General features: G+C 47.8%; 1 protein-coding gene across 3 annotated transcripts in view; it reads left to right on the forward strand.

The window, feature by feature from the left end:
* The window catches only part of SCYL2 (SCY1 like pseudokinase 2), a 408171-nt gene that overhangs the window by 72296 nt on the left and 311634 nt on the right, over window positions 1–24241 (forward strand). For all 3 annotated transcript variants that reach the window (XM_085653887.1, XM_085653888.1, XM_085653889.1), the window contains 2 exons: window positions 20946–21095; window positions 23489–23710. In XM_085653887.1, the coding sequence (XP_085510013.1) occupies window positions 20946–21095; window positions 23489–23710 (372 nt within the window). The remainder of the gene's footprint in view (window positions 1–20945; window positions 21096–23488; window positions 23711–24241) is intronic.

Genomic DNA, 24241 nt, shown 5'->3' on the forward strand with positions numbered 1-24241 from the left:
ATTCCACCTGACCCGCTGTTAAATAGTGTGGCACAGGGCAAAGGTTGGTGTTAAATCCTCATCTTGATAGATTATCCTTTAATATTGCTGTTGCTTAAGACTAGCCCTCAGCATTTCGGTGAGAAGTACCCAGCTGATGCATTTGCAGGAGCACCTGCCAAAAACAGTGAAATGGTCCATTTATGTAACCTGAGAAACAATATTTGTTGTGTTATAAGGTATCAATATATTTTGGGAGTTAACATGCCCGAGTCTTTCTTTCTTATGTCTAGATTAGTTGTGAGATCAGCAGTCCAAGTTGAAATGTACCAGAGGGGTAGGGAGGGAACACAAAAGGCAGTCTTATTAAGAGACGGCAGAAGCTCACAGGTCAACCTATGGCTGGGCATTGCCCTGGATGCAACACTACAATGTTGTAGGTTAGTGGGTGAGCACCATACAGTGACACTGAAAATGATGAGCACTGTTTCAACCTCACTATGGCTAACTGAAAACGGTATACATTCATAACTTGGTACAACTTCAGTTCTTGGCATGGCAGGTCCAGCAAAGCTCCACAAAGTTATTTCATACCTGAATAGGAGGGGCACCCAGATTGCCTTTCATGAGGAAACACACATGCAGAAATAGGTGAAAATGTGACATAATTGCAACAGGGTACTCGAAATACACGAGGGGTACCCTTGTATGGATAAAACCTGTTAGATGAGACTGTGGCATGGTTCAATTGCATATAGACACCAAATGTATTCCCAGTGGAGCTCTTGCATAAAGTTATCCTTAAACTCACAGACTTGAGACCAAGTTGTGTGATCTAGGGCTTGCTTTAATTGTGTTTCTGATGTAGTTAAAGATAGATCCTATCCACCTATGTTGGCATACCGATAATTCGGCAGCCATGAGAGAAGAGCTAGAGAATTGGGGCTTAAAAGATGTGTGGAGGACGCAGTACCCCAAAATCAGGGAATAACTTTTTTTTTTACTCCCTAGTACCCGAATTGACAGCTTCTTGATGAGGATTTAATCACTAATTTGTGCACAAACTTCTGAATATTTATGCAAAACCTTACTGAACCATTAGTCTTTGCTGTTAACACTCGGGTAGGCAAGAGTAACTACTCCAACCCCTTCATGGGGCTTACAAACATCAACCTTACATGGCCTTCAGGGGAGTGTAATAGGAAGTGATTGAAGATTACTTTGGAGAAAACAAGGGCTCGGTAAGCGATAACAGTATAGAGTGGGAAACGTTTAAGCTGGTCCTGAGGGAGGAATGTTTAAAGATGTCTACAGGCATCAGAGATACCACAATTAAATAATTTGGCACTCTAGAGACAGACCTGAAAAAACTGGAAGTTGATAGTGCACAAAATACAAGTCTTGGGGTAGAATGGACTAGAAAAAAGAAATGTGCTAAAACGATGAATCACCTTTGTTGCAACTGGTTGAACACTTACTCAAATAAGATGCAGACCAAGGGTGAGAAGTCTAGGTCCTTGCTGGTGATGCTACTGAAAAATGAATAGGGCAGATCAGAATTAATGTGATTACGTAATGAGACGGGTAAAACATTTCACTCACGGAATGAGATTAATAGTGTCTTTCCATTGTATTACCAACACTTTTACACTGAGCAATCAATCCTAAGATCTGTCAGGTTAGTTATTGCCCATTGCTAACCTAAATCCATTAATCTAACAAATAGAGGAAAGTGCTTAAACAACATGACGTGTAAAATAATAGCAGCGTGTCAGACTTCTGGGTTTATTTTCTTCGTCCCTGTTGAGTTGCAAACTGCTGGAACTGTATGATGAGCAGTAATTGTAGTTTTACATAAGTAGGGGAAAAGATCAACTTGAGAAGAGCAGTGTATAGGTCGTTATTCACTCCTGAATGCTGGCTGTTAAGTCAATAGCAGGATCATACCGGTGTATTCAAGAACTCCTTGCCATTTTGGATGACAATCCTCCATCAATGCTGGGGTGTATAGCTTTGTCCAATATGATATTACCTAGGCTACAATACTACTTTTAGAGCATACCTATGGTATTACCTCATTTGCTATTTAAAGATTTGGATATGCTTTTAATGATGTTACCTGGAAAGTTTGGAGGAGACTGCTCGCACAAAGGAGTGGGAGACTCCTAACTATGAACTTTACTGTATTGCTGCAGACCTCCAGTTTGTAGGAAAAGGGGCACCCCAATAAAAGGATTTTTTTTTTTAAATAACATTTTTATTGAGAACAAAATCCACAACATAGCAGCATCCATGACACTTAATCGGCACCTACACAGGCAAAGTATACATTCGGGCATTGGAGACGACAAGCGATACCCCCAGGGCAGTAAGCATTGAAACAAGCCAGTCAGTAACGTATTACAAAGGTGGTTACATATACATGTTAGGATCAGGGGGCCCCCCGCCCTCAGTATACGAGTAATGGCCTTAAGAGTTCAGGTCACCGCACTTATCCCCATTTTATCCAGGATAGCCTGTCTCTCCCTTCTGAGTTCCACCGTTGGAGAAATACAGATGTCCCCTCGATACTTATTCCACCGGCCCCACTTGTGGTCCCACTTCCTAGGGCAGCCTCGACTCTTGTAGACCGTTTTCTCCGCCACCATAGCTAAATCCATATCAGTGGCCCAACCGCGCAGCAGCGGCATGGTGGCTACCCCCCACTTCTGGGCAATATTCCTTTTAGCAATGGCCCACACCACCGCCGACCACTCCTGCTCCGCCTGGGTAAGGTCCGTATCGTCCCACACATTAAGGAGGCAGAGCTGAGGAGAGGGGGCGATGGGCTTACCTACGGACCTCGCCATCTGTCGGGTGACTTCTATCCAGTACTGCTGAATTAGTGGGCAAGCCCATAGAATATGTAGAAATGTACCAGTCTGGTGACATTGTCGTAGGCAGAGCGCGTCAGGACGTCTTCCCAATTTACACAACAGTGTGGCATCAAAATACACCCGGTGCAGCACTTTGAGCTGAACTAGGCGGAGTCGCATCGGTATTGCCACCTCCCGAGGGGAAGCTAGCGCTTCAACCCAATCCTCGTCAGCCATTTCTCCCAAATCCGTCTCCCACCTGGCTCGTAATTTCCGCATTTGATTCAGTACGATTATTAACTAACTTTTTATACGTCAAGGAGATAGCCCTGCAGTCCATTGGGTCCAGCAGCAGTCTGTCCTCCAAAGGAGAGGAGTCTGGAAGGGGTGCACCACCGGGGAGGGCGCCGTCGATAGCATGGCTAATCTGAAGATATCGATAATACTCTGAGGGTGCGAGCTGGTATTTAAGCTGAAGCTCCGCGAAGGACGCCTTCTTGCCTTTAATCCATACATCCCCCACCGTAGAGATACCAGTAAGGTCCCATTTATCGAAACCAGCGCAGGTGCTCAGTCTCCCCATACAATCCGGCTCCCAGAGTGGGGTGGCCTTTGTCAGCCGCCCATACCAACCCATGCGCCTCTGAAGCCTGTGCCATATTTCCACCGTCCGGGCCGTGGGGCCAGTCAGGCCCAAATTTTTGGGGCTTGAGTACAATGCCCTATTATAACCTCCCTTCCCCAAAAGCCAGCGGTCAGTACGGAAGCTAGGATCATCATGAGACCCGAAAACACCCACTGGTTGACTGCGATAAACTGTGTTGCCTGGTAGTAAAGGCGTAAGTCCAGCAGTCCGATCCCACCGTCGTACCAGCCCATTGTCAGTTTTTGCATTGCGATACGCGGCGGCTCTGTATCCCACAACAAACCGCGCAGCGCTGCATCAATCTTCAAAAAATAGGATTCTGGAATCGGGATGGGCGTGTTTTGTAGGGCATAGAGAAAACGGGGGAGGGCTAGCATCTTAAAAAGGGCTGCCCGGCCCAAGAGTGTGAGGGGCAGCGTCTTCCAGTGGCCCACATCTTTCCTGAACCGCTGCAATGGGCCCACTAGATTTCGCTCATGAAATAGGGATGGGTCCGATGTTATGAAGATGCCGAGGTATTGAAAGCCCTGTAATGCCACCGGAATGGTATACCCCCTAGGGCTATGCGGCGGGTCGCCCCAGAGGGGGTACATCTGGGATTTGGACCAGTTGATCTGGTACCCCGAGTGGGCCCCAAATATATGAAAAATATGAAGTACCCGACGGACCGAGCGCGCCGGGGAAGCCAGGTACAACAAAATATCGTCCGCATATAAAGAAATACGGTCTTCATGGTCTGCCGTCCATTTAAGTCACCTGATTTCAGGGTCACTCCGGATCCAGACCGCGAGTGGCTCAAGTGCCAATGCAAAAAGGAGCGGGGACAGTGGACAGCCCTGTCTCGTGCCACGGCCTAGGGAGAAGGAGCTCGAACGGTGATTGTTTACTGACACATGGGCCGTAGGCGAGTTGTAGAGCAGTCGGATCCACCCTATCAGCCGGGGACCCAACCCCACGCGGGCCAGGACAGCGAAGAGATACTCCCACGCCACCGTATCAAACGCCATTTTGGCATCGAGCGCAAGCAAGAGTGCTTCTTCTTGAAGTGTTGTAGCACGGCCCAGTGCCCCGTGCACACGGCGCAGATTACGAGCAGAATTACGACCTGGCATGAATCCCGACTGGTCCGGGTGGATCAGTGCAGTGACATATGGAAGCAGACGATTGGCCAGCAGTTTGGCCAGAATCTTGGCCTCGACTGTGATCAGGGAAATGGGTCGGTACGATGCACACTCGTCCTCTGGTTTACCAGGTTTGCGGATAACAACTATGGTGGCGGTACGGATGTCGGGTGGGAAGACGCCAGTCTCGTAGCACTCATTGTATAAATTCAGCAAGTGGGGCGCAAGCTTCAGAGCCATCGATTTCATGAGTTCTATCGGGATTCCGTTGGGGCCCATGGCCTTGCCGGACCGGACATCTCGAATGGCTTTTTGAATCTCCTCAATTGAAATGTCCACCTCCAGAGCCTCCTTATCCTGCTGGGAAACACAGCGCATGTCAATAGTGGCAAGGAGGTCTGCCGCCCATCGTGCCTGCGAGTTCTGCGGCGGAGTATATATTTGCTCATAGTAGTTTGCAAACGTTTCGGCAATGTGTTGAGGGTCCGTGATTAGCACACCATCCGACCTTTTGATAGCGCCCACCCACCGCGCAGCCAATTCCTTACGTTCCTGCCATGCCAACAATTTACCGGTGCGTTCACCCAGCTCGTATATTCTGTGCCGGGCAGCTAGGGCGCGTTGGTTGGCATCTTCCAAGAGCAGTTGCCTATAATCCTGTCTCTTGACATTAAGTCTGTGTTGGGTCTCGTTGGTAGGGGTATGCGAAACCCTCCGCTCGAGGTGCAGTATCTCCGCCTCCAATTCGCTAACTCGCCGCCTACGTTCAGTCTTGTGCCCTACAATCGGGGACAACGCCCGACCCTTGATAACTGCTCCGTAAGCGCCCCATAGTGTGATCGCCGACGCCACCGACCCCGTGTTTTCATCAAAATAGTGATCTGTGTCTTGCCGCAAGGAATCTCTAATGTGCGGGATTTTCAGCAACCAGGGCTGAATCATGATGGGGCCAGGCTGCCGTAGCCTGCTGGCCCCAAAGATAGACTTTACCGGGGAGTGGTCGGATCTCCCCCGTGCTAGGCTCGTGGACTCAGTGAAGTGTTGAATATGTTGCGCCTGTGTGAACAGGTAGTCAAGCCGCGAGTGACTGCCATGAACGCCAGATTGAAAAGTGTAGAGTGTGTCTCGGGGGGTGTGACCATCTCCAGATGTCCACCAGGCCGAACGCGTCTGTAAAATTGCGCAGTGGTGAGCCCTGCGGAGCGTCCCGTGGGGCGGAGTGCGATCTACGGCACCGTCCATCGTCAAGTTAAAGTCGCCGCCCACCACCAGGGCCCCCTCCGGCAAGGTCACCAAGAGCGTCCCCACATCTGCTAGGGTCTGGCGTTGAAGGCCCGGTGGCGCGTACACTGAGAGCAAATTGAGGACCCTTCCCTCCCAGCTACCTGAACAAGCAACATACCTACCCTGCGGTTCAGTCCGAGTAGTGTGAATCACATAGGGGCAACCCTTACGTAGGAGGATCCCCACCCCTCTGGATCCCGAGGCAAAGCCAGAATGCGCTACCATACAATACCCTTTCCGGTCCAGGGCCTGACAGGAGTTACCTATGAGGTGTGTTTCTTGTAGCAACACCACGTCTAATCGGTGCCGATGAATATATTGTTGCACTATACCCCGTTTGATTTTGTCGGCCAGCCCATTTACGTTCCAGGTCATTAGGCTAAGTCCCTGAGTAATGGCCATAGGATCCCAACAGTGACCTGCGTGAATGGTCGGAGTGCCCATCGCATAGAGGTCCATTAGCCCCCACCCTGAGTACAGCACCCGCCGCCCCCACGCCCTTCATGAAGACGAAGGAGAGGAGACCAGGAGCCTGTAGGTGATTACTCCGTGCCAAGCATTGATAAAGACTGCCATTTAGAGCTGCTGCAAAAAAACAATAGAGAACAACCCCCCAATCAAACCCACTCAAACCAAGCGATACCCCTAAAAAGGCATCTCCCACCCTGCCTCCCTGCATAACGGGACTAGAACCGCCCGCCTCCCCCAACATGCAGAGCGCCTGTCGCCCCCCCCTGAACAATTTGAGGAAACGTGTGCCGCCCCACTCCCCTCATATCAACTGACATCGCATAGGATTCGTCCCCTCCCCCCGACCACATCCCCACTAGGAACGAAAATTACTAGCACTGCCTGGATCGCCAAAGCCCCTCTAAACTAGCCCCATCATAGCGGCAGGAGTCGCACCCATGTCTATATAGAAAATCTACGATTGTGGAAGCCAGGCTATCGTCCCCCCAATGTCTGCATCGGGGGCCCAGGGTGACCACGTACCAAAGGGGCGAACACTCCCCACATCTCTGGCCCCCACATTCTAGTTACCCTATCATCGTGAAAATATGAGTCCGCTTCTGACATATTCCGGGGAGTTCCGACGTGGCCATACAAAACACTATACCCTCTTACCAACGACCAGAGTTAGGGTTCCCCAGCAGGGCCCGGGGCGTCAGAGTCTGAGCGTGAGGGAGAACGCCTTTGCTGGCGCCAATCGTCGGCCAGATCTGCCGCCGATAGCCCCCTTTTCTTACGTTTGTCCACAGTGCGCCAGCCCTCCAGCCAGTCCCAAGCATCCTCCGGGCGTGTAAAGAACCACGATTTGCCATCGGCCTCCACCCGCAGCTTGGCAGGGAACATCATTGCGTACTTGACTTCCTGTCCGCGAAGAGCCTTTTTTACCTCCAGGAAGCTACGTCTTTGTTTCTGGACTCTTAGGGTAAAATCGGGAAAGAACGTGATTTTGCTGTTCTCAACCATGACGGGCGGAGCCGCCCTCGCAGTTTGAAGAATAATGTCTCGGTCACGGAAATTAAACACTCGGGCAAGAAGTGGTCGAGGAGGGGCCCCCGGTCGAGGGCGACCACCCGGCACCCGATGGGCTCTTTCAATTGAAAAACACTTTGAGAGCCCTCGAGGCTGCAGGTGTGTGAGGACCAAGTCCTCGACAAAGAGGTCCACTGCCTGTCCCTCCGCCCGGGACACCAATAATTCGAACATTATTCCGCCGCACCCTGCCTTCATAGTCGTCCAGCTGCTGGGCAAGTACCTCATGGGAGGCACGCAGGTCAGCGACCTCACGTTTGAGAAGGCCAGTGTCGCTGGACAGTTCTTTGGTGACACTTTCCACTGCCCCCACCCGGTCGGCGATTTTTCTCACATCCTCACGAATCAGACCCACATCGGTGGCCACGGTATCGATCCGAGTTTCAAGGGATGCCTTGACCGCAGTGATAGCATCCAGGAGATCTTTATTCGTCGGTTCTGTCTTGCCGTCCGAGGCCGGCGTCCCGACCCGCTCACCCCCCTGCTGGTGTTACCATACGAATTTCTGTCTGTCTGTGTCGCAGTTTTGCTGCTCCGCCCAGATGGCATGGTCACAATTCAGGGGACGCACCCCAGCTATAGGGCGCAGCCGCTATTCCCCGCCGTCTGCTGTGGAGACTTCCACCTGGCCTGTCGGCTTTCGCCGGCTACACCCCAGCCGCCGGGACTCCCCTCTCGGCCCAAACACCCAGCAATGGAACACGATGGTGGCAGGCCCCCGTCCTCCGCCCACTCGAGTCGCCTCGTCTGTAGTGTTGCGTTCCAGCCGTCAGTGCCACCCCGGGGAAGCCAGGCGTCACCGACCGTCGAGCAGCCTCAGTGCCCAACTGTCTTGAGAGTCGTCCCTCCAGTCCCACGGGCCATGTAGCGCCGGCGTCCAGGGCCCACAACAGCGCAGGAGCGGGGAGTCGCGGACCTCCCAGCCGGTCACTCAGAGTACGTTAAGCGGCGCTGTGTAGTGGTTGGGCCCCTCCCGGAGTGCCCCCTCTTCCCCTGGGTATTATCCACCAACCCGGATCGGACTGCCTGGGCAGAGGAGCCAGAGGATCGCCCCCGCCACTCGGGGCGCGCGCGCCGATCGCGCCGGAACCACCGTCGTTCAGGCCTCAGCAGGACATCCTACCGCCGGGGAGGACCTCCACAGTGTATAGGCCAGGCCACGTCAGGGCAGCAGTCCGGTCTCTCTTCTCTCCGCTGGGCCCGCACCTCTGCCGCCAAAGTGTATGGATGGCGATCCGGCGGGGTGCCCGTCAGCTCGCACCGGGTCCCACCACTGTGCCAATGACTGCACCAAGCTCCCCGATCCTACCTCTAGGAGCGGTCGATCGCCGCAGCAGCCTCACTCCGTCGACTCCCCAGGCGGGGTACGTCCCCCTCAGGCTGCGTAGCGGCCGACACGCCGGGTCTGCGGCTCCGCCACGGCGTCTCCTCTATTCCGCCCCCTGCAGCAGCTGGAAGCCCCGGGGCACAGGAGCGGCAACCGAACCCTGCGGAACAAGCTACCGCAGTGATGGAGGCGCCGAGCCTCAAAGCTCCACCTCCCGGAGACACCAGGCCGCAGCCGCGGCCTCGCGTAGGCGCTGCGTCAGGGCAGCGTCTCTCCCAGCTCGGTCCCCGTCCAGCACACGGGGAAAGGCACCGCGTCTCGGCCCCACCTCCGATCGGCCCCAGATTTCGCAGCCAGGTCGGCGGGAGTCTCAGAACCACCAGGGACACCTTATAACTTGGGTCGGGGCCTCGGGGCACGAATATTCAGGATTTTGCGGGAGTGGCGCTTCAGAGCCTCGCTACTGAGTGGCCATTCCCGTCGGCAGCAAGCCACGCCCCCCAATAAAAGGAATTTGATGCAAAATACTTGAGAACCACAATGGTGCCAAACGCACTATTGCGAAAGTGCTTGGTACTTAAACTAAGGCCAGACTTATCCCTTAATTATTGGTAGTATAGAATATAGTGTTAGATTAGGTACATGAAGGATGCTAAATTGATGTACGCCCCAGAAATCCCACTTCAATGTTTGAAACGAGGGACGGACACATATTTGGTATTCGTGTTTGAGGTGTGGGAGAACTTGTTGTTCAGAAGATTGAGTGACATCTTCTTGGAGGGCTTACTTGGGAAATGCATGTTGAATATGGGATAACACGGGGCAGTTCTTGTTTTAAAAAAAGCTGAGTTGTGTTGTTAAAACCGTATGGGACAATTGGAGCATTGATCCACCAACAGGCAACACATTAAAGAGGATTATGACGTGGGAGGCAGGTTGGATTGGAATGTCAAGTTATGTTAGGAGTGTTTATATAGTGCCAAACTCACCCCTTACTCATAAAAGGAGTCACAGATAGACCAAAGCCTAGAACAGAAAGGAAAGGAAAGGGGAGAGATTAAAAAAACAAGTTTTGATCAGTTTCTTGAACTTAAGTAAGTTAGTTTTGGAACGGGCCATGGGATTTACAGTGGTGGGCCACAGAATATAACGAGGAACGCCCACCTGACCTCGAAAGACAGACACAGAGGGTTGTGGGCCAGAGCGAAAGTGAAGGATCTAAGGATTCTAATTTGTCTGTGAAAAGATCTTCTGTTACAAAGGTAAGAAGGACTTGCAGCATGAATAACTCTGTGGTAATGGCATAGGTGTATAAACATGGATTGCTTATGCACTGGGTGCCAGCGTAAAGACTTGAGGATTGACTTAGGGAGAGCACACAGGCAAGTTAAATACCAGACAGGCTGCAGCGTTTTGAATGGGTTGAAATCTTTTCAGGAAGGATTTAGCAATTCCCATGTAAAGAGCATTTCCATACTCCCAACGGACCAGTTATTACAGCTTGGATGACAGTTTTGCGGCAGTCAAAAGAAAATCATTGAGAGATTGCAAAACATGCACAGGATCCCACGGACCCAACCGCGAACTGTGGTAACTTGCCCTTAAATGAAATGTGCATTATCAATGATAATCCTCAGGTTCCTAGCCGTGCTAATGGGTGAAGGAGCGAAGGCAAGGTGGGTAGGCACAAATACAGGGCCCAAATGATGATTGCCTTACAGAAAATAATGACTTCTGTCTTATCTCCAATAAGCTACAGACAGTTTTCTTTGATCCAACTAGCAATCTTCCGCTTGAAGTTCATAAACCTGCACCTCTCCACTTCATCGTTCTCTGAGATGGAGATAGCATCATAGTTATATAGTCAGATTACAGAAGTATTAGGGCAATTGCTCATGGGATTAAGTTCTTGATGGGAAGAATCATTGAGTAAAGAGATGTGTGAAGTGATTGAGGCAAAATAGTGGAATATGTAGCTTGTCTCCAGAAGGACTAGATTTAAACTGATTTAATTTAACTGCCTGCATAGGGTTTATGTCATACCTGTTAGAACCTAGAGGATATTTAGAGTGAGCACAGTGAATGGCCATGATATCATTTACCTTAGGTAAATGTTTACCATGTGTTGTGCAAATGTGCTGCTAAAGAGCTCTACTGGAAGGAAAAATGTTCCCGATCTATGCAACTGTTGATATGATGGTGACAATGTCACCACTGGGATTATGCCTACATGGAAGTAAGGGGAAAAACAAGAGTGCTATTTAATGTCATTTCTAGTGAAACACTGAATAGCAATAGATTGGAATGCTGCAAATGCGCCCTTATCTAAGGTGTGTAGGACAGATGGTTTGTTGGGCAGTAGCCGAAATAGCCATTCTATGCCTCATAGATGTAATCTCCCAAAAAATTAATTAGATGTCCCCAGGAAACTGTTAACTTTGTACACTTGTAGAGGAATCTCCCATTTGTCAACAATTGACTTAGGATGTGTTCCATGTATGTAGAGTATCCAAGGTCTTACTGTCATTATGGGAGCCAACGTCCAGTGCCTAGTCTCAGATAATATTCATGTTCTAACAGTATGTGTAAATGTATCAGGTGTAACCTAGCCGAGGCAGTCTAAAATTTTCGGGAGTGAGTTGGGTGATAATTTCATCACAGTTGGAGGAGTTAGCCACCATTCATAGTGGTAAGGTGCTGGGTTCCAATGGTCTCCTAAACTGTTTTTTCAAGGGTGTGGCCTTGGTCTTAATGCAGTACGTATGGGCCTCCCTGGGGATCTTTGCATGTCTGCCACTGCTGTGGTCCTAAAACTTGGTTGCCCTCCAGATAACTGTGGTTCTTATCATCCAGTCTTGCTCATGAATCTGGAAACTAAAATTTAGGCCACAACCCTGGCTAATCGCTTAGTCAAAGTAATCCCTACTGTAATGCACCACAACCAAATTAGCTTCATGCTGTTGAGGGCGACTCTGCATCCTCTATGGCAGATACACTTGACCATGGCAAATGCGCACACTTTATCTAGGCCCTTGTCAATCATATTAATTTAATTTGAAGTGGTGTTTGACTCCTGAGTTGGGACTAACTTTATCAAGTACTTGAGCGAGCATATTCAGGTCCTAGGTTCCAATCATATGTGAAACTCCTCTTCACATAAATATGTGCATGTTAATGGGGTCCTGTCGCCGATATTTGCCATAGAATACTTTGCATGCCAAGGTTGCCCCTCTCTCCCCATAAGTAGTTGTGTTAGCCATCGAAACACTGGCTCCTTGATTCGGAATGAATGGACTGATACAGGGACTTGCTTGTAGCGGAGGAAGAGATTACCTCATACCTCTGAAAGCTTTGATTTGCTTTTATGTAAGGCACTTGAGGGCAATTGATCCGAGGGTTATGGAGATTCTTGAGAAGATTTAAGTGATCTGGAGCCTGTTGGGCAACTGGAACAAGCCTGTAATTTACTCATTACAATGGAAGCTAGCAGTGAATTGGCAAACTCAATTGACGATAGCCCCTGATAGATTTAAGTGTTCGGGATACATGTTACAAAGAACCACCAAGGAGCTGCAGCTGGCACCTGTACTGATATCTACCTGCAGCCATACTCGAACTCACTCCCTGTCTCAGTAGTGCTGGGGTGGTCCTATTTAAGATGGTCTCTCACCTGCAGCTGCTTCATGACTGGCAGAATTATTTCTTTGAAATCATCCAGATGTTTCCGAGTTACATGAACACTCCAGAACTTTCTTGTGAGGGCATAAGACTCCCAGTAGGTCATACGATAAATGTGTTTAATCCTTTGTCGACAGGAGACTGGCATGGCTGATGTGCAAATACATTATTGGGTGGCTCAATTACCAGTGGTTGGTTATTCGGGCAATAAGGTGACCCTGCCACTAGGGTGAAGTTGCCTGAGATGATGGAGTCAGTCCTACTCCCTATCCTTTACTGTGCCTTAAGCCGTCTGCCCTACCCCTGATTGCCCATTTGGCCATTGAATGCTGAAATAAGGCTCTGGAGTCCACAGGCTGGAATTGTTGGATGACTTGGGAAACTGCTCTGGGTTAACTAAAGTTGACCAGCTGTGCTGATTCTCACAATGGGATGCCATAGGAATATCTGGGGTGCGGATGTGTGGATCATAAACAAATGAAGTTCTTTCTAGATTTGACCAATGAATTTGACGTACCCAAGTCCCATTTCTTCACATGCCTTCAACTGAGACATGTAATAAAAGGGCATCCAAGAGAACTGGTAGACCTTCCTGAATATAGCCCATTAGAAGCAAGACTGCCAATTAGCCCACTGGCTAGGGAGAAAATCTTGCAGGTAAATAGAACCCCGTAATGTAATGTCGTGGTTAGGTTACGGGAGGAGAAGCTTTCCTTGGGCCCCTTGGATGACGGTGAATGGTGGGAGGCAAACAGAATGCATCTGGGGAACTCGCGATTTCTGCAAGGTTCTGCAGAAATCAATTTATGCACATGCTTAAAGTATATTTTATGCCTGATTGCCTTTGGAAGGTGAGTAACCTCTCCTCTCTTAGATGCTTCAGATTCCAGACCGGTAATGGAGACTTCCCTGAGACTTGTGGGTGTGGGGTGATCGTTCATCTACCCATTGGCTTGTCCCCCAAATTGGCATTGATGGGAATTATCCCCTGGGGTGACTGTACACTTGTTGGACTGGGGTTTCTTATAGCCAATCACGACCTTGCTAGACAATGACTGACTAAAGTCTGTCTCAGATCCTCACTTTCCAGAGTAGCTTCAGAGAATATAGAAGTGTGCTGTGCTTGAAAAAAAACTTTGTAGCAAGCAAGGTGTTGCCCTGGAGGCATACAAATATTTGGGAGCTTTAGTGGACCCACTTTGAGATCCAGTTGCGAGTTGTACCTATGTAATTGTGAAGTATAGATAAACTCAATAACCATGTATGTTATCACTCTGTATACATTGTACCTTTGACCATTTTCTAAGCATTTATGTGTTGCTGTGACATGTTATTAATTTATGCCTGACCATCGAGCGAATACCACTAAATGTGCTGTATGAAAAAAGAATTGGTTGGAAGTTTATCTACCTGAACTGCTTGTAGTAATTCCTTCAACGTTTTTAGTTGCCTCTACAGTTCTCATCCAGGGGATACTCGTCAATAGTCATAATCTATGAATAATCCCCGCCCATGTGCGGGATCCCGAGCATATGGAAAATACATATATATACATATATATATGCATATGTGAAAACATATACATGCAGCCTAAAATGTTTCCAACATGGCAAAAATGCTGACATTACATAGGTTTGCATTGTAGTACCCCTAACCCATAAGGAAAAAAGGAAGCACTAAACAATTGTCATACAATAATGCTTAATTGCCATAAAGCAAACTTGTAATTGCAGACATTTGCCTGTAGGCTGCAGCAGAGTACTAAGAAACAAAGAGAAACTGACACCTTGCCTTTAAGGCATTAGAGTAGGGGTACCGTGCCTTTAAGACCTGCAGGAGACCCCTTGCTCCCATGACTCCCCTGATGCACCACAGGTGGCAGTTAGGTCAGTTCTTTTTTCCGGCTCCTTCTATGAGGGTCCTGGAGCTTGAGCTCTTCAGTTTTTTGACTGAAAGTGATTTAATTGATATTTTCTCAGAAAACTCAACATTTTCTGACTCCTAAAGGCTTATTCTACTGTTTTTTTTGGTCTTACCGTAAATTATTTCCAGTCAGAATGCCTGCCTTATTCAGGAAATGCCCTTCCGGTGGCAATAAGATGGCACTGGCAGATCCACACTCTGTGTGTATTGTGTGTCTTCCATCCTCACACAATCCTGACCAGTGTCCCCACTACCAGAAATTTTCCGGACGGACTCTGCGTGACAGAGAATGCATAAAACTTCATGCCCAGCTGGAGAAGGACAGAAGCCATCATGGAGGTGACCATGGAGTCTTCAAACCACCTTCTTCAAGCAAACAACACCGAAAACGGCGACATACCACCTCTCCTGAGTCCAGAAAGAAGGTAATAGGAGATTCACCATCGACGTCGAAGTCGCCGTCGAAGAGACCCAGACACTCTTCAGCGTCGAGGGACGAATCACCATCTCGACATCGAGATTTTCCGCTGCATGCAAGTAAGTCGGCGTTGAGGCACAGCTCTTCGAACTCGAAGGCTGTGGGTCCTGAGAGACCTGAAAAGTCTCTGTCGACGTCGAGGCTTCCGGCGACATCGAGACACACTCCGCCACCCTCGAGGGGGTCGGCGGCGAAACTTACGACGGCGAACATCTCGCCGCAAGTGGGCTTGTCAACGTCGAGAGCTTCGTCGAAGTCCCATCACTCAACGTCAAAAAGATCGACGCCAACTCGACGCCATGGGAGATCAACGTCGATCACCAAGCCGACGGCGTAAGTCGACGTCGAGATCTCCTCATCGCCGTAGGCGATCGACGTCGAGACCACCGTCGAGAGCGTGACGGCGTTCCCATAGCAGATCCCCTCCATCGACGGCGATGGTGACGCAGACTTCATATACGTCGAGGCATTCGACGTCGAGGAAAAAAAGTGCAGTGGCCACAGAGGAGACATCATCTGGGGACCAGTCATCATCCCCAGGACTGCATATTGTGCAAATTTCACCGGAGAAATCTCCCAAAGCTGGAGAGAAGTACGGTCTGTTGCCTCGCTGGCTGGAAGGTGTCAGGACAGGTGACTGCAGAAGTCCGGGATCGGACTACTCTCGCACGTACTCGCCTTCTAGGATCTCTACTCAGAGAAGCAAGCCTCCCCTCAAAAGACCAAGATCACCGTCCACGCACCGATCACGGTCCAGGGGTCGTCAGTCTTCCCCCAGAAGACCAAGATCACCTTCTAGGACCGATCAAGGTCCAAGGGTCATCGCAGCTCTCATCACGACCATCCCCATAAGAGAAGACGCATGAGATCGCCCACATGGTCTTCCTCCACGAGGTCCTCAGTCTGGGACTATTCTCCGACCTTCTCCTTGACTCCTCCATCGCGGGTGTCTCCTATCGATGACATCGCGACCTTCTCAGATGTCCTGGGTAGGGGTGCGAAGAAACTAAACATCACTTTGCATACCCCTGTAGTTCCCACATCTATCATCTTCGACACCTTACACCATCGCACAGCTCCTAGACCGCTGCTTCCTTTGGTGCCAGGACTCTTGGAACCAGCTATGGCCACATTCCTCACCCCTGCTACGGTGGGCTCCGTACCATCCAGGATTGCCAAAAAGTATAAGTCCCCAGCCGAGGATCCCTTATTTCTCAGAGCTGATCCACCAGCGGACTCCGTCATTGTGGCAGCAGCCATGAGATCTCATTCGGCGTCTGTGTCATCTTCTGTCCCCCCAGAGAAGGACAGTAAGCAGATGGACTCCTATGGCAGGAAAATGTGCAATACGTCGGCTTCTTCCATGAAGATTGCAAGTGCCTCTGCCCTTCTCGGGCAATATGACAGGTCTCTTTGGGACTCCCTGTCAAGGTTCACCGAAAAGCTCCCCAAAGAAGACCAGCAGGACTTCAGCGAAATTCTGCTAGAAGGTGGGCTAGTAGTTATAAGTGCGGCAGCGGACGCTTCAGATCTCGCCGCTCATGGTTACTCCCATGACGTCTGTTCATGGCGCTCAGCCTGGCTGCGCCTCACAGGCCTCAAGCCTGATGCATAGAAAAAGATTCTGAATCTTCCATTTAACGGTTTCTCCTTGTTCGGGGCTCACGGCGATGAGGAGATGAATAAAATGAAGACAGAGCTGGATACTGTCAAGGCTGTAGGTCTGGAGAAGCGCAACGAATACCAGAAGCGCTTTCGTCAGGGCGACAAACGTTTCTTCCAGCAGAGGGTTCAAACCCCTCAATGGTCCTCCCAGAACCAGCAGAGGCCCCAATTCCAGCAGAGGGGTCGTGGCAGAGGAAGAGGGAACAACAAGCAGCAACAGTCCACCACTAAGCAGCTTCCCAAACAGTGATGCATTGCTTCCTCTGCACCCGTTCGACACTCCGGTAGGAGGGAGTATCGTTTTTCACCTGGAAGAGTGGGAAACCATAACAGGAGACGGGTGCTGAATATTGTGCAGCATTGTTACGTGCTAAGGTTCAAGTCTCCCCCTCCGCAAGTGCCCCCGCAATTGAAGCGCCTTCCTCAACTTCAAAGTCGGCTTTTACAGGACGAAGTACCTATCCTCCTCTCCAAGAGGGCCATAGAGGAGGTCCCGCGTCTCCAAAGAAACCAGGGGGTATACTCCCGCTACTTCCTAGTCCAAAAGCGAGGAGTAGCCAAAGAGTACAGACCTTTCCTCGACCTGCGCCTGCTGAACAGGTTTATCAGAAAGGAAAAATTCCAAATGCTAGCCCTGCATCAAATCTTTCCGCACCTTCACCTAGGAGACTGGATGTGTGCCATCGACCTGCAGGACACGTACTTCCACATTCCTGTCTGAGTGAAACATCGCACATTTCTCAGGTTTCAGGTCTCTCGTCACCACTACCAGTATCGGGTGCTTCCGTTCGGCCTCAAATCCGCCCCACGGACATTCTCCAGGTGCATGGCGGTGGTGGCTGCCTTCCTCCTCAGGCGGAAGATCTTCGTCTATCCATACCTAGACGACTGGCTCTTGAAAAGCTCCACACCTGTGCTACTCCAGAGCCATCTCTCATACTGCCTCAACCTGCTGCATTCCTTGGGGTTGTACGTCAACTACAAGAAGTCGGTCCTCAACCCCACTCAACGGATGCACTATCTGGTCGCCTCCCTGGACTCCGCAGAGGCAAGCGTATGTCCTTCGAAGGAGAGGTTGTCATCAATGCTTCTCAAGTGCCACACTCTTGTCGACACTGCACTTCCCACAGCCAGGCAAGTGTCTTCACTACTGGGATCGATGGCCTCGTGCATCTCCATTGTCAGGTCGCTGGGAAGATCGTGTCTCTCTCCACCAAGCTGCCAGGGACTCCATCAGATGGTGGATGAAACGTTCTCACCTGCTGCAAGGGGTCCCTTTTCATCAGACGCCTCCAACACAGACATTGGTCACAGATGCCTCAATACAAGGCTGGGGTGCTCATATGGGCCAGCTTCAGGTACAAGGTCTCTGGTCCGAGACAGAACGAAGTTATCACATCAACTTCTTGGAGCTACGGGCGGTCCATCTGGCGCTCAAATCCCTGTATCCATCTCTTCAATCCAGCCACATTCAGATTCAGACAGACAACACAACAACTATGTTATATGAACAAGCAAGGAGGCACCGGGTCACGAGTCCTGTCTCTAAAAGCCCAATCCATTTGGCAGTGGTTGCTGGCGAGAGGTCTCTCAATCGTCGCAGTCCACCTTCCAGGAACCCTGAACGTGCAGGCAGACGGCCTCAGCAGAGACTTCGTAGAAGCGTATGACTGGGTGCTCAACGAAGACGTCGCTCAGGAGGTCTTTCGGCAATGGGAAGTGCCGGACATCGATCTGTTCGCAGACGCGGCAAACACGAAATACCCCATCTTCGCGTCCAGCAGGGATCACAGGGAATGCACTTTTGATCAGCTGGTCGCAGACATTGCTGAACGCTTTTCCTCCACTCCCTCTAATGCTGGCTGTCATACAGAAGTTCTACAGGACCAACACCAGAATGATCCTGATAGCGCCGGAGTGGCCACGCTCCTCCAACTGTCAGAGGCTCCACACCAGAGGCTGCCCTGCCGCCCGGACTTACTGACAAAGAACGAGGGGTTTCATCCCAACCTCCCCTCCCTCCGCTTGACTGCGTGGCTCCTGAAGTCATCCAGTACGGACATCTAGACCTTTCGGTTGACTGTATGGACATTCTTAGAGAAGTAAAGAGGCCCTCCACCAGAAAGTCTTATGCTTTCAAGTGGAAGAGATTTTACCTTTGGTGTAGGGACAACGCTCTTGATCCGACTCATGGTCAAGAACAAGTGAGTCTTCCATACTTACTGCACTTGGCAAGGTCCGGCCTGAAGTACCCCTCAATCAGGGTCCACTTAGCTACTATCACAGCTTATAGAAAGTCTCCTACCCAGACCTCATTCTTTCAACTGCCTGTGGTCAAAGATTTCCTAGTGGGTCTTAAGAAAGTGTTTCCACCAGTGAGGTCCCCTTCGCCTCCCTGGGAGCTTAACATTGTCGTCACCAAATTGATGGGTGCTCCTTTCGAGCCTATTCATAAGGCATCTTTGCAGCATTTGACCTGGAAGGCTGCTTTCTTAGTAGCCATCACTTCAGCCCGCAGGGTAAGTGAGATTCAGGCCCTGTGCTGCAAGGAGCCTTACACTGTTTTCCTCGCTAATAGAGTGGTGCTGCGGACTCATCTGAGTTTCCTACCCAAGGTGGTCTCGGATTTTCACATCAATCAGATTATCACGTTGCCCACTTTCTTTCCTCAGCCAACCACTCCCCCCGGAGAGAGCTTTACATTCTCTAGACCTCCGGAGGGTATTGAAGTTTTACCTTAATAAAACCCTTCCACTTAGGAAGTCTGACCGGCTCTTTGTCAATTATGGTTCAACAAATACCGGGCTGGCTGCTTCCAAAAGATCTATTTCTAGATGGATCGTCTCCTGTATAGCCTTGTCATACCAACTAGCCAACAAGGTTCTGTAGGGCAGACCATGAGCACACTCTACCAGAGGGAAAGCTTCTACTACAGCTCTCCTTCGCAACAGTCCTATATGTGAGATTTGCAAGGCGACTACATGGCACTCGATACATACCTTTACACGCCATTACTGCCTAGATTCAGATGCACAGGCTGATGCCCAGGTGGGGCAGGCCTCTTTGAGGAATTTGTTTGTATAACTGCTGTTTGAATGTGATGTTACTTCATGTTCTATATGCTCTGTTGCTCGTCCGCGAGACTTTGGGTATGGGCTTGCTACTCTATTCATAGATTATGACTATTGATGAGTATCCCCTGGATGAGAAGGATTAGTTTCTTACCTGTAATCCTAGTTCTCATCCAGGGGTATACTCATCAAAGTCATAAGCGACCCACCCACCTCCCCGGATGAGCATTCTCTTCAAATTATTGTTTATTGATTGCAGATCTACTCAGGTGCATATGCACCGTCAAAAAGAACTGACCTAACTGCCACCTGTGGTGCATCATGGGAGCAAGGGGTCTCCTGCAGGTCTTAAAGGCACGGTACCCCTACTCTAATGCCTTAAAGGCAAGGTGTCAGTTTTTCTTTGTTTCTTAGTACTCTGCTGCAGCCTACAGGCAAATGTCTGCAATTACAAATTTGTTTTATGGCAATAAATCATTATTGTACGACAATTGTTTAGTGCTTCCTTTTTTTTTCCTTATGGGTTAGGGGTACTACAATGGAAACCTATGTAATGTCAGCATTTTTGCCATGTTGGAAACGTTTTAGGCTGCATGTATATGTTTTCACATATATATATATATGTATGTATGTATTTTCTATATGCTCTGGGATCCCGCACATGGGTGCTGACTATTCATAGATTATGACTTTGATGAGTATATCCCTGGATGAGAACTAGGATTACAGGTAAGTAACATCCTTCTAGGCACGTAGGAATGGCTCTGAACTTTGTTGAGAAGTGTTTAAAAATGTTATTGCTGTGAGTTGCCTGTAATTTAAATTGTTCTTTTATCTTTATTGATGTTCATAAACACCAGCAATCAATCACTGTGGACGTAATCAATAATGAAATGAATGTAGTAACATATAGTGCTTTAGCATAAACATGTTTCCCTGGGCGAATTCCAGAGCGTCCGTGTCTGCCCAGGTTTAAGCCTAACAAGCAATTACTTTTGCCAAGGGAACCAAAGAAGCTGTTTGAAAGACCAGCATTGTTTACAAAGCACTAAGTACCCTGATGTCATTCTCTTACCGAGACGCAAAAGCAAATAGAGATAACAGACTATTGGGACATGGAAAATAACAAGCATACAAGATTATGAATTGTGTTCTTCCTTTCAGATCTAAGGATCGGTATTTTCAGTATTCGGCTGCCCCCTCCAAGTAGAATGTTAATAGATGGGCAGTATGTACCAGAATATATTACTCAACAAATATCTTAAATGTGCTGATTTCGGTCGTTCAATGGCAGTAATTTACAATACAAGATGGTATTTGCTACTCCTGTTAAACGTTTTAAAGTTGTTTGAATTAGAAAATATTCTTAACTTTTACAGGTTTCAGAAGGTTTGGCTTTTTTGCACAGCAGTGTGAAAATGGTACATGCTAACATTTGTCCTGAAAACATTATCTTGAATAAGAGCGGAGCATGGAAGATAATGGGATTCGATTTCTGTATCCCTTCGGTAAATCCTTCTGAGCAAGAGGTACGTATTTTTGTTTTCCTGTGCATCCTAAAATTAACCTGTTTTTTCCTGGGACATATATTTGAAATGTGTTAAATATGTTGAAGATATGGCTAGAAATGAAATGGGAAAGAGGATGACTTTTTGTGATTACAGTAGTCCAGTCTGTGATCATGGTTACCTTTTGATACTTACAAATTACATTTATTTATTATTGGACTTATTTCATAGATTTGTTGTGAAGTCCATTCGCCGGTTGTCAGTTATTTCCTCACAAGCCCAAATTCTCTCTTCCGAATTTAGAGTGGCAAAAAAAAAGGCAGTGAATTCTTGGTAGTTCCTCAATATGGAACACCCTACACCACCACTGACACTCTGAATCTGCATACCTCTGCTTACCTCAATTGTCTGTTTCCTACCAAGGTAATTAAGCATTACATTAGCACAGTGCCATCCACACCGCACTAGAAAGTGAAAAAACCCTTTGCCATGTTTACAGCAAAGTATTTAAGCATAGGATAAGCTAGTGTCATCCATGCTGAGCTGAAAAAAGACAAAAGACTTTTACCACTCTAGGCAAAGTATTACAGCTTTGGATTTGTAAACTACCATCCAAGCCAATGAATAAAAGCAACCTCGGACACGTATTTTTAGCTTTAGTTAGAGCTCTTCAGGGACGTATAGCTTTGTCCAGACACAAGGGAGCCCCCAGTAGAAGTCAAGACAATACCCTTTCAGGGTTAGCGTGCCGCATAAATTATGCAAAGAAGGAAGCAGGAAACTCTAGGTAGTTCCCACATTTTGGGTGGAGAGCAGTTCCCTACTATGGCACACTCTACAACAACAATCCTGTGTCAGATAAGTGCCCCATCTCCCAACTATACATTAAATACCCAATAATGGACATCCTGTTCTTTCCAGACTACATGCTCCTTCACCCAGCCCATAAATACATTCATGAAGCTGGGGGATAAGCAGGTACCCATGGCAATCCCGGATATTTGGCGGTAATACATTTTTCTTGATTATGTTTTCATATAAGGAGATTTTGTGATTCCATGCGTACTTCCCAGTTTGGAGTAGAAATCAAGGCAATTGTAGTTGTTGCCACATATGACGTTTTGACTTTATGGAAAAATAATGCATTATTGTTTATGATAAAAATACACTGGTATATAACTTTCAACATAATTGAGAAATATAATTAATTACCATGTAGTTTCCCATATACCCGAAAACATCTGGTGCGACAAGACTGCATGTAATTCTTTTTTTATGTTCATTATAGGGTATTTAATGTTTTGTTGTGAAATGGGGCGCTTAGTTGACAAAGGCTTGTTTACAAACCGAAGCATGTTGTATGGCACACAAATAAATGGTTGTATTGCTGTTTTGGAGTGGCAGTCTCTATCGTACTTTGGTTGTGGAGCATAATTGACGGGATGCACGCCTGCCACTGGCATGGACGTGGCTGTGCTGGATGAAATCGACGTGTGCACGCAGTGGAAGAGAATACATGTGTGTGTATATATAAGCACACGCATTTGTTTATATATATATTTATACAAATGTTTATTGTAAGTTATTCTTACCCATTACCTTTATTTTTTAGCTGCCTTCCTGATAACTTTGTTTCCAGAACTTTTTTACATTTCAATGTTTTTAGATCGCGCCATTGGACTATAAGAGATCACCACCTTACCTTGCTATCAGTTGGTGTTCCCCAAGTGTCACCTATTCGTACAAACTTATCTTCCTTATGCACCATCTACCTTGGTGACTTTACCTTCTCCTTCTGTTCTCCTGTCTCCTTTATGCCAAGACATTCAAATTATCATCTCCTTTCACGCTCTCCTTCCTACCTCCAATCACGTGTTAATGACTACCTCACTGCTATCCAACCCTGGATGACCCTCACACCTCTCATGGTGAACATTAGTGGAGGTCCTTTACTTTTGCTTTGTACCGAGTTCTGTCTACTTTCCTCAAGACTCTTGACGTTTTTCCTCATCAAACATAAACCTTGGGTTCTGTTTAACTCTTCTATGCAAATAAAGTAATTCATCACTGATAATGGCGCAGCAGCATGGTACCTGGTACTAAATGTAAGATAAATATGCTGATGTCTCCTGTTCTATTCCACAAAGAAACTAATTTAGTAAATTAGATTACTGCAGAATCCTGCTCATGAGCTGTCTTCCATATTCATTCTTCCACATTTGTTTTGATAACCTATCTTAATTCTTAGTAGGTTCAGGTAGAGTTTCTCTCAAAAGTGGGAATTCTGTTACATGTCACTATAATGCCTTTTTCATTGGTGCAAAATCTTATTTGCAGTTCAGTTGTATATATTTATCTTTATTTCCCTTTAATAATGTTCACACTAACATACTTTATATTTCTTTTTCTTGTAGCTGAAATTTACTTGTAAAGAATGGGATCCAAACTTACCACCATGGTGTCTGCCGAACCCACAGTATTTAGCACCAGAATACATACTTGCAGTAAATTGTGAGACAGCTAGCGACATGTATTCTTTGGGAGTTCTCATACATGCAGTTTTTAATAAAGGGAAGGCAATTTTTGAAGTTAATAGACATGATATTTATAAAAGTTTCAGCAGACAACTGGACCAGGTAAGAGTTGCTTTGAGTCTTTAGTTTGAAATGTATTCAAAGTGTTGCTTTTGTTGTATTAACAGTTCCTTTCAGTGCTCAATTTATGTAATAGTCCTGCCCTTAGAATGTCTGGAACTCTTTAAAATATTACTGTAGTAAGGGAATAGTTAATAAACAAAGCATAGAGTCCTGAAAAGTACAACATTAGAACATTTTGCCTTTGAAATTCCATCCTTCATCTGTGCACAGTTCCCTATTGATGTTTCAGTCTTACTCCAGCCCTTTTTAGCCCACTGCCTCTTAGCCCACCAGAGTATATTTTTAGGGTTCTTGTATACCATTACTGGAACGAATCTGTCAAGATTTTGCTTTGACTTTTACATTTACATATTCTTTTCTTTCAGTAATTAGCCATCCCATTTTTGATCTTCGTATTTTAGCCTGTTTAGCTTTTACTGTTAATGTTGCATGGCCCTCTGATATGATTGTGTGCACAGTCTTGCAGTTTCATGTCATCATATTCAGCATGCAGAGTTTCATCTTTCTCTT

Source organism: Triturus cristatus, chromosome 4_1 (assembly GCF_964204655.1).
Source record: "Triturus cristatus chromosome 4_1, aTriCri1.1, whole genome shotgun sequence".
Classification (NCBI taxonomy): Eukaryota; Metazoa; Chordata; class Amphibia; order Caudata; family Salamandridae; genus Triturus; species Triturus cristatus.